The 11178-nt window shown below is 51.4% G+C and overlaps 1 protein-coding gene across 5 annotated transcripts in view; it reads left to right on the plus strand.

Moving 5' to 3' along the window:
- Positions 1–11178, plus strand: part of CUNH11orf49 (chromosome unknown C11orf49 homolog) — a 144565-nt gene that overhangs the window by 128534 nt on the left and 4853 nt on the right. For 3 of the 5 annotated variants that reach the window (XM_036220856.1, XM_036220858.1, XM_036220857.1), the window contains 5 exons: positions 3482–3567; positions 5338–5533; positions 6204–6313; positions 8696–8759; positions 8952–9754. In XM_036220856.1, coding sequence (XP_036076749.1) covers positions 3482–3567; positions 5338–5533; positions 6204–6313; positions 8696–8759; positions 8952–9390 — 895 coding nt within the window. In that variant the 3' untranslated portion in view covers positions 9391–9754. Of the gene's footprint in view, positions 1–3481; positions 3568–5337; positions 5534–6203; positions 6314–8695; positions 8760–8951; positions 9755–11178 lie in introns of those variants that run through there. The other 2 variants (XM_016146708.2, XM_036220859.1) reach the window with 2 other exon arrangements.

Below are 11178 nucleotides of genomic sequence, written 5' to 3' on the forward strand. Positions count from 1 at the left end.
CTGGTGGACCTTATAGTCCAGGGTCAAAGACAGACATGAGGAGGTGGCAGAGAACCATGGAAGCCAGCAGCAGGGAGCCCTACCCTAGTCTGGGGTAGGGAAGGCTTCCCAGAGAGGTGCTGTGTAGGCTACAACCTGAGGAATTCGCATCGGGTAGGTGAGGCGAGGGGCATGGAAGGTGGGAAGCGTTAGAGTCACTGGCTTGTCTAGCGGGCTGGGGGAAGGAGGGAGCATTGGGTAGAACCGAAGGGCTGTGCGGTGGAACATAGAGAGGGCTGCTGCCTGTGTCCTCCGTGAGTCCACAGAGGAGAGAAGAGGCAGAGGGCGGAACACGTGGGTGAGGATGGGGGACTCTGTTCTCGGGGCAATGGGAAGCCCATAGAGGGCTTTACACAGAGTCGTAGAGCGGTTAGAGTCTCTCATTTTAAAAAAGGCCTTTCCGACCCCAATATGGATACTCAATTAGAAGGAGGCAGGAGTGGTTGCGGGAAACTGGGTAGGTCACCCAGTTGTCCAGGAAAAGGAAGGTGGAGGTGGGTGTCAGATGGTAGCCATGGAAGTGGAAAGAAGTAGGTGGGCTCAAGGAACATGTCAGGGGTGAGGCCGATAGGACTTGGTGAGTGACTGATGTGGGCGGGCAAGGGAGGGGGTTTCCAGGATGTCAGGAGGACTCCCAGGTTTCTGGCTGAGCGGGGTGGTGGGTGGTATTGCCGTTAATGAAAGCGGAGATCCAGGCGGCTTTCCTGGCAGCCAGTCTCACTGGTTGCAATCAAGAAAACCCCTCAGTCCTTTTCACACATACTGCTGGGACCCAGCCATTTGTCCCACAGGAAGAAAACCCCTGCCACTCTCTGCCTCCCCCAGCTATCCCGATGGTCCCACCTGACCTGTATAAGTTTCAGCCCACCAAAAAGCAGGGTCAAGACCAGAGCACACACAGCTGCCCCTCTCCGCAGAGGCTGCCGCCCTTGCACCCGGGTGGGGCGGGGGGGGGGGGTCCTGCCCTCTGCCGGCTGTGTGTCGTTCTTCCCCTGCTGATGTTCGCAGTCAAGAATGGCCTCGGACCGGAAGCTGCAGGCCAGCTCCGAGGCTGGCAGGGCGGACCCTGTCTGCAGCTTCTAGCCTGGCTGTGGCTGAGAGAGGAGGATGCTTGCGGCAGTTGTCCTCGAAGCCCTGGTGTGGCAGGGCTTGTCTCGGGAGCATATTAGTCAGCAGGAATTACAAGTTCTGCAATTAGACAGTGGTGATGGCTGCACAACTTTGCGAATATACTTAAAAACAATATATACTTTTAAAAGGTGAATTTTATGGTATTTAAATTCTACTGCGATATAAATAGATGGATAGGTAAAGTAGGAAATAGTAAATGGAGGTAACTGCTATAAACAGGAGCGCTGGGTCCAGGTTGATGATAAACAAGAGAAGCCAAGAAACAGCTTCAAAGGCTTTGGGTCTCCTTCGTGGTTTCCTGCTTGGGGATGTTCTCAGCCTAGTGCTCTTCCTTAGTAATTAACTTCAGGCCATTCGGGTTCTTAGCTGTCCTGGGAATAGGGTGGGAAGGAAAGGTCACTGGCCTCTCTCCTCTGGGGACTTTTCCTTCTCTGCCAAGCCTGGGACAGAAAAGCTTTGGGGTGCTGGTGGCTCTTCCCGAGCATTCTTGGAGCTCACTCTTCCAAAGAAGTTTGGGCATCTTTGCTAACTCAGGTCCACCTTACCTGCCCTCAATCTCTACATCCCTCGTCTCTCCCTCTCCATCCAGATAGGGCTTTGTGCCCACTCTCATCCTTTTTTGCTTGCCTGTCTTCTCCCCAGGTTATGAGAAATCGGGGTGACTAAGTTGGCCCATGGCTCTGCACTTGGTTCCACAAGCCACTGATCGAGGGACTAGGGCACCCTCCTGTGGCAATCAGGAGCATTGCTTCTTTCCACCCTTTGGCCTTGAATATATTTATTTTCTAGCTAGAATTTTAATGTGTGAGTCTATTAGTTGGGGCAGTTTTTAATTCCCCAAGAGATATATGAGGAACAGTTAGGCCATAGGCATAGGTTAAAAGAAAGAAGATGGATTAGCCACAGAGACTAAGAAATAAATGTTAACGTTTATGCTCTATTTTTATTTTTGAAATAGTGAGACCTAAAAGAAAGTATATGGTCCATGGGTAAGGCAAACTCACCAGCTTTGTAACGTAAGCGAGTTAACATCTCTGAGACTTAGTCTCGTCTCTTGTAAAGTGGGAATAATAACAAGACCTACCTCATAGCATTGTTGTGGGATAAAATTTAATTAATGTAGGTTAAATACTTTGTACAGTGCCTGCTATGAAACTGGGAAACCTATTTCTACTGTTATCGTTGTACAACTAAAGACTACGTATAGGAACCATTTTCGCTTTCCGGGGAGATCAGAAACCAGGGCTAGCTGCCTTGCAAAATTCCAGAGGCCCCGCTCCCATTATATTCTCTCGAAAGCCCCTTCCCCAGGGTGGGCAGTGTTGGCTTTCTCTGGAGCTGATGCAGTTGCCAGTTTGGGGACCCTCTGATGTGGCAGGGAGGTAGAGAGAGATTTAGAAAAGTACATGAGAGAGCAAAGGAAAACAATTTTAAAAAGTAAAGATAAAGCCAGAAGGACAGCTAGAAACAGATTGGGGGCCCAACTCCCCTTCAGTAGATGAGTTCGGCACCCTGCCTGGCATGGGATGGAGCTCAGAAGGTGCTCATTTCCTTGCCTTCCTGTCCTCTCTCTGATGAGGCCCTGAGCAAAGTATGAATATGGCCTTGGTCTGAGCCCTTTCATAGTCACGTGGGTTTTTTTCCTGCGAGATGGATGCACAGTTGGAGGTATGAGAGAAAAGAAAAACCAGGAGGTGGTCAGCTTATGAGAGTGGACAGCAGGGAGGAGCAGTGGCCACAACAACATCCCAAGATAGGGTGTGTTCTTTGAGCCTCTCCGGTGCAGCGTCTCCAAAGCTCCTTACCCTTGTCCGCCATCTGTGTCCCAGGATGGAGGTGCCTGTAGCTCTTCTGGCCCTTGGTAGCTTATTAAAACTCAGTACCACTTGCCAAGACTCCCTGAAAACCCTTGGCTGTTCTTTTTGCCTTTTCTGATCAGCGGTATTTATTCTGAACTAAATGGTCCTCACTGCAGGATGAAAGGATTTACTGCTTAAGTATATGAAGAGAAATCTTGGCCGCATTACAACTGCACCCTCTCCTTGCTGCCCACCCCTACTCCTGCCTCATGCTCCATCCACTGCCTGGTGCCACAGAGACCAAACTGGAGCCTGCCCTTGGTAGTACGGTGACTGGGAAGAGCCTGTTTAGGGGGAGCCCTCAAAGGAGAACCTTTTCTCCTTGCTGCCTCCTGGGCCTCCTTCTCTCGTTGATCCCAGGACAGGGATCAATGTCTTGCTGCCCTACGGAAGACTAGAGCCCCAGGAATGGCTCACTCTCACACACGCATTTTTCTCTCTTTCCCCCTCAGGATTGTGCTGATGGATGATGCCATGGACTGCTTGATGTCTTTTTCAGATTTCCTTTTTGCTTTCCAGATCCAGTTTTACTACTCAGGTGAGAGTCTTCCGGCGCCCCACGTGGCCCCCGTGAGACCACGTCTCCCTCTCCTACCCTGCCGCCCCTTCCGTCTGTGGGCCTGGCGCACACACTTCTCTCCCATGCTTCCGCCGGTGGTGTGCTTCACTGTGGGTCCCTAAGTGGATGTCTAGATCTTGTCACTGGCAATCACAAGATTCAGTCTCCAGAGCCTACACCCTCAGCCTCCTCAAGACATGGAAAACCACAGCGTTTCTAGCCAGCAATGCAACAAATCTGTTTAAATGATGATGACAGTAACAACAACAATACGCATCACTGTAACAATACATAAATTCATTATCAAAAACTTACTGTGTGCTAGGCAGAGCACTAAGGATTTTAATCCTTACAACAGCCCTAAGAAGTTGGTCTTTTAAGAGACAAGCTTATAGAGGTAAGCAGCCAAAGTCACCGAGCTGGTAAGTAGCAAAGCCCAATCTTGAACAGAGGGCTCACTTCCAAGCCGGTGCTCATAGGCCTTCTGCTGCGTTACTGCCGTCAGCACGCTCTCCCTCCGCCCTGACTCGTGTGGGCACACATCTTCCACCCACACAACTTTAAATAAGCACACACCAGTCCTATCTCACAGCCCCGCCCTGCTCCCCAGTACACACCAGCTGTGCCCTTAAACTCCTTCTGGGATCAGGTGGATTAAAAATAGATGAATAAATACAAATGTGCAGCAGCTCACACACAGCAACATCAAACGGAATGTCGGGTTTAGAAATTGCTGACTATGTCCATAAACAAACTTACTTAAAATGGCTCTTCCAGTAAACTTGGAGCCTGGACGTGGACTTCCTGCCAACTGGTGGCCCCAGCCAGCCCGGGCCCCACTCAGGCGCTGCATTCTGTGTCCTCGATGGCAGCCCCAGGGCCTGGTCAGGCAGGGGCTGGGGCCTGGGGACTCCTCACTGCTCTTAGGAGCTCCAGGCTTTTATCTCCCCTTTCTCTGAAGCTCTTGGGCCCTAGAGAAGCAGCAGCCATGTTTGGGAGAACCTTTTCTCCTTGCTGCCTCCTGGGCCTCCTTCTCTCGTTGATCCCAGGACAGGGCAGCAGCGTTGGGCCCCAAGCATCACGACCGCACAGCAGTGTGTCAGTCAGAGGTGAGATGGGCCTAAGTCACTGCTTACTAACAGTGGCTCTACTACTAAACGTTGAAAATGAGTTCAAATGTCTAATAAATTGGCAGCTTGCAGCTCTCTCTTCCACACTGGTATTCTAGCATGCGTTCTTGAGTCACAGAGGCAGGTGGCCTCATAAGATGGGGCTCACCAATGAGAGCATGCACATCTTCACTCTTCTAAAAAATACTTAGAGTCATTTAATATGTGCCAGGCCCAGTGCCAGGTGCTGGGGCAGGCAGGTTGACGAGGCATGTGCCTGCCTTTGTACAAGGATCTTCCATTCTAGCAGGGAGACAGAGTAAACAAATAATTACCCAGGAAATTCATCGTCAAGTAAGTGGTACAAAGAGGTGCAGGGTGCTGTGAAAGTCTGTAATGGGAGATCTCACCTGGTCTAGGAACAGATGCCCAGAGGAAGGGACATTTGAGCTAAAGTGCATGTCATTGTCACCTCTCGTGAGTGCAGTGGTCACACGAGGTGAAGGATTTCAGCTCCCAGGACACCATGCACTGAGCGCTGATGCTGGTGAGCTGAGCTAACAGAGAAGGGAAGACGGTGAAGGGATAAAAGTATGTCCTGTCTGTCTTGACCTGTGCCCCCTCCATCCGTGGCACCCAGAATTCCTGGAGAGTGTGGCAGCCATCTATCAGGACCTACTGTCAGGCAAGAACCCCAAGACGGTGATTGTGCCAACGTCATCCAGCGGGCAGCACCGCCAGCGGCCTACCTTGTGTGAGGCCAGCATGCTGGAGGGAGTCGAGGCATCGCTGTTCTCCCAGTGCCTGGAGAACTTGTGTGACCGGCACAAGTACAGGTGAGAAATGGGCACCTAGACCCCACTTTGTGCCCGGGAATCAGGCTGCTCGCCCCGGAACACATCTCTAGCAGGATGTTCTGATTGGTCCAGGGCTTCTAGGGCCCTTGATGGTCACAGTATAAATCAGAACAGTGCCATCTGCCCCTGGACCAGGCTGCTGACTGAAAGGCTCCCCAGCTGGCTCACCTAGGGAGGATTGCTTTCATTTGGGCAAGACCAGCTGTAGGTGACCATCTTGGCCCCCTTCCCCTTCCCTGGAGATAGATTGGCCTTGGCTTTTTAGAGAGAAGAAAAAAAACATGGACCGTACAAAAATTTACTCTGCAGACAGGGAGGTGAAGCTGTCCTGTGTGGCACAAAATCCCTTTAGGGAGAGAGTAGCCATTCTGGGTTTCTTCCAAGAGGCTGTCACTTATTGCCATTTCCCCATCCCCTTCCTCCCACTTCCCCCTAGTGAAAGCACCAATTGGCGAACATGCCGGCCCTTTATGTCCATCGTTAAGGCCTTGCTCCTGGACATCTGCTATACTCCCCCAGGTCTTAGGGCCCCAGGACAGGCAGGCCCCTCCTCTTGGCTTTGGTCATCCCCCTAAGCCTGAAGGTATGGACGACAAGATGGCACTCTGCCTTGCTAGTCTTTGACTCTGGCACGTATTCTCTCTTCTAGCTGCCCACCCCCAGCACTTGTCAAAGAAGTCCTAAGCAACGTTCAGAGACTGACCTTCTATGGATTCCTTGTGGCTCTCTCCAAGCATCATGGAATCAACCAAGCCCTGGGTAAGCCAGAGCTGGCTGTGGCCAGCCTCTCCGGGCCCCACAATACAAAGCCATGTAGGAGCTAGCCTCTATTGGCAGACTGGTCCCTTGAGGAGTGGGTATTACCATCTCTGCCTTGACTTCCCAGGGCCAGACTCCAAGGCCTAGGGACAAGACTGTGCCCTCTTAGGTCTCTCACACTCCCATGGTAAGGGACTGCTTTCCCTGCCCGAGGCCCTGCCCCAACATGAAGGAGCTTCTCCATGGCAGAGGCATGCCCAGCCCCTCCCCATAGAATCCCCAGTTCTGCTGTGGGGAGTGGCCTATAGGTTGGGCAGACACAGGGCTGTTTATTCAGGGGCTTTGGAGATTAAATATCAAAGAGACCTGAATCCCATTTGTAAACAGGGCAAAGGTGTATCTGGGGAGGCCTTTTTCCCAACTGGCAAAAAACTCTGACTAATCTAAAAGGGAGCAAAATGGGAGGTGGAGTTGGAAGGCCTGCACTGGCCCAGTTTTTTCTGTTCATTGTTTTATTCTCAGTGGTTGGCCTTACCCTCCAATTCCCCTCCCACACCCAATGGCTCTTCTAGAATAGTCACCAGGCCACCATCCAGTGGAGCCTGAGGGGTTTCTTATTTGTCCCCCCTCAAGTGGCATCCAGGTGTGCTTGGAATCCCCAGTTCCTGAGTCTCAAAGAAGAGAAATACATCATTCCCCTCCCTTTGCCAGTTGAGGGAATGGGGTAAAGGGAAGAAAATTCAACACTCATTAAATGCCAATCACAGTAGGCCAAGTACTGGGCTAGATGCTTTAGCTCTTAAATGATATAGAGCCTCTTGGGGTGCTCTGGGGTACACAGGAACACACACCCCAGCAGGACTGACTGGGGGTCCACTCCTGCATGATGCCACCTGGCAGCCTAGTTACTTTCAGTCAGTGCTTGAGGCCTGCACAGGTCTGGAGACCCCTCAGCCAAGTGAGGTTGGTAGCCAAGGTCACCAGATGGAAAACTAGACAGGAGGCAAATAGGGGCCAGAAGAGCAAAGGGGTGGCAGGTGGGGATTTGCTTAGCTCTTCTTTCATACTCCTAGGTAACTGACTACCCTCCCTTCCTTTCCTCCAATCACAGCCATCAGGAAGAAAAGGCAAAGCTAATTAGCATCTGAGTCACAGCCTGCACTAACCACATGCCCTCACTTTTTCTAAGGCCTTTAACAAGGACAATCATTCAGCTACTTTTACGGAGCACTAATTCTGGGTAGAGTGGGAGAGGAAAAGAAGCATGCGGTCTCTGCCCTCACCTGAGTCTCCAGTGTATGAGAGCGAGATCTGGAGATACCCTGGCTGCGGCCGGTTGTCAGCCATATGCGGACAGTGGTTGTCCCCTTCCCTTAGTCCACAAGGCACCCCACTAACAGCACTAAATGAGAGGGTTCCATGGAACACGGCTTGAAAACCACTGACTTAGAGCAAAAGGGACCTGGAGGCAGCATCCGAAAAAGTTTTGGAGAAGTCAGGGATTAAACTAGAGCCCAATGGGTACTTTTAAGAGTGAGGCTTTCTAGAGACCAACATTGTTAAGCACCAGAACTAAGTTCTGACCACCAGAGCGCTCCTTTCCCTTGGCAATTTGCTGGTGAGAATCTCTGTATCTGCAAACTTCAGCTCCATCTTCCCTCCCACTGTTAACAGCTCCCAGGAGCACCCAAGACTCTCCTCTCACCTTTCCCCAATATCAAAGAATAAATTCCCTTAGTTTAGAGCTGAGGAAACCAACTCAGAGATGGGACAGCTCTTCTCCTGGTGGTTTCTGGCCATGCGGAGTTTGTTCTGCCCCTGACCCAGCCTTCTCTTCTTATCCTGAAGACCCTCCCTGGAGGAGCTGAGGCAGCATTTTTTACCATTGTCTTCAAAGTGCAGTCACTGTGATTTAGGGGCACAAATCTGGGTAATTTCTGGTCTTTGTCATTAGCCCGGGCCATATCCTGTATCTCTGGCATCTTTTCATCACAGTACTGGGGCCTCAAGGAGGGACTCAACCCCAACACCAGCCCACAACCCACCATCTAGTGTTGGAAGGGGATCACCTTGTCTGTGCAGTGACCTTGAGGTTTGGGGATGTCTCCTTTGCTGTGGTCTCTGCCCCAAGTAGGGGAGGGCAGGCAGCTGGTTATTGAATGTAATAAAAATTAAATGTATCCAGCAGTCCCCAAGACTCCCTCCCCGCTAGCAGTTCCCTTAAGAGCCCTTCCCCATGTCTTGTGAATTAGCCCTCCGAGGGTCAGCAGAATAGGCAAACATGAGGGCGAGGGGCACGGAGGTATCTGCTGGGAGAGGGGATGACTGGAGCCGGGCTGAAGAACCCTCATATTAAGTTTTATGCCCCCAATTACCTCTTAGGAGCTTTGCCTGACAAAGGGGACCTGATGCATGACCCGGCCATGGACGAGGAGCTGGAACGCTTGTAAGTGCCGGGTGGGATGATGCCGCCCCCTTGTGGGGGCCAGACCTGCCAGACATGGCAGTGCACCCTCACGGGTCACACAGTGTTCGTCCATAACACTCCGCGTTGGTTAGGGAAGGGCTTGGGGGCAGCAGAGGCCCGAGGTATCCCGAGCCCCTTGGGAATACAGCCCATGGTTTCATCTAAATGCAGGAGTGAGGAGGTCCTGGTCTCTGGACAGGAGGCACCTTGCTGCCCTCTGGGCTTCTTCCCTCCTTCAGGCTGGCCCAGATCCCAGGCCTGGTCAACTCAGTCACTGCCAGTCCAGAGGTCAGCTGCCTGCCTTCTCGGACCCCTCACCGGGCTGGCTTTTCCTGGAGACCCCTCCATCACGCCCGCAAAGTGGACACAGAGAGTGATGGCTCCACTGAAGAGACAGATGAGTCTGAGACTTGAGGAGTCTGAAGGGTCTCCTCTACAACACCCTGCACCCAGCTCCACCCAGCCCTTGAGACTCCAGCCCAACCTCCTCTCCCACCCCTGTGCCATGCTTCCCTCTGCTGGCGAAAAGGCTGAACAGCAGCTACAGCCCAAGACTTGCCAGAGGGGTTCTGATACCAGCCAACCCCAAGCAGTGACCCAAGAAAGTTAATGGCCTCCTCTCCCTGTACCTGTCAGCCTTTGCGCTTTAGTCAGGCCCCAAGCTGACAGCAGATTGAACCGAGACCACCGGGAAGGTAACTTGGCCTTAGCCTTTTGCTGGCAGTCCCCCACATAAAGTTCATCTCCTCACAGCAACTCTGGAAAGCAGGAAGACCAGGAATAGCCACATGGGGCCTTGCATGCTCAGGGGTGATACCAGTGCAAGTATTGGGAGGACATAATCACAGTGGCCTTCTGCTGCAGGAACAGTCACTAGCCATGAAGGGTGGGCAAGTAGACAATTTCTTTCAAAAACTGCTTCAAGTCTCCTATCAGTTAAATGTGAAATGAATAAAGTCCCTTGTGTCTGGTAAGAGGTGAGTCTAAAGCCACTAAACTGAAGAGGGGGTGAAGGGAAGGTGTGAGTTTGGGTTTTGGGGGCCGAGTCCCAGCTCTTCCGGTGGGACTGGGAGGAGCGGGCCAGAGGCGCGCCCGTGCTGGAGACCTGCCTCAGAGAATGAACAGGGCATCCCTCCTGCACAGGAGAGCAGCCTTTCAAAGGGAAGGTTCTCACAGCTGGAAGGGGTCTTCAGGAAACAAGCTCAGAGGGTCCAAGACCAGGTTCCCATAAGTTTAACCCGTTTCCCGTGTGCCCCGAGAACACTCGCCCGTAGCGCGTGCAGCTGCATTTATCTGAAGATAACTCACAGATGAGTCCTAACCCTACCCCCAAAGTTTGCCATGAAATACCTCACTTTTATTATTTTCACATCGCTCTAGTATATCTAGTCTTTGGAAACAAATGACATCATTCTATTTATAGCATTGTTTTTAGTAGTGATATTTCCATTTACAAAATATAGTAATTCTCAATCACTGAAAATGTCAAATCCTAGAAATACGTAGCATTCCTATGCATAACATCGTTTTGTTAGCTGAAGATTCATTTGATGAATCAAATTTACGTATATATTTGTTAAATTAGGATGAGACAAATTGTTTAGAAATAACTCCAAGAAGTTTTTATATTTTATTTTCACATTGGAAACCAATCAGATTTGCTTCAGCTTCAAAGAGCATGTTTATGGAAAATTAACACTAGCAGGGAGCTGCACTTTTTTTCTGAATGGGAAACGGGTTAAAGACCCTGGCCGCAAAGGGTCGGCACTGCACAGCCTTCTAGCCAGTTTCATTAAACACTGGCCAAGCACCTGCTCAGCATCAGGACAGTGGGGTGCAGCTGTGAACAAGACAGGCATGAGGGATACGAGCCTCCAGCCAAGACTGAAGGAAGGCGAGACAAGTGATCTTCAACTCCCTTGAATTAGCCAGGGGTCCTCCGGAAAGTAAAACCCACCGAGGGGCGCAGGCAGAGCAGGTTGTCTCCTCTGAAGTGAAACCAGGGGTCACCACCACTGGGCACACACATGTTCCTGGGCTCGTTTCTGCCCAGACCAGCCCCCTGCCAGGAACTGGATCCAAAGCCCTGCAGTGCCAGGCTAGGTAGGACTAGAAGTTCCAGGCCTCGCAAAGCTCCGGGTCCTACTAACATCTCCAGCTGATGAAACACAGCTGGAAAATCCTACTGTGCATCTGAATCATCAGGGGAGCTTGCTTACAATGCATATCACTGAACACCGGCTTGAGACAGGGCACAGGATCTGGATTAGAACACTCCGGACCATTCCAAAGCTGGAAGTCCCAGATCCATGCTTCGGAAATCACTGGCTCAGAGCCCTACGGCTCCCTCCACCCATCCTTTCTCAACCATCCATCTTCCAGCTCAGTGCTTTACAGC

Source organism: Rousettus aegyptiacus, unplaced genomic scaffold, assembly GCF_014176215.1.
Source record: "Rousettus aegyptiacus isolate mRouAeg1 unplaced genomic scaffold, mRouAeg1.p scaffold_m13_p_5, whole genome shotgun sequence".
Taxonomy (NCBI): domain Eukaryota; kingdom Metazoa; phylum Chordata; class Mammalia; order Chiroptera; family Pteropodidae; genus Rousettus; species Rousettus aegyptiacus.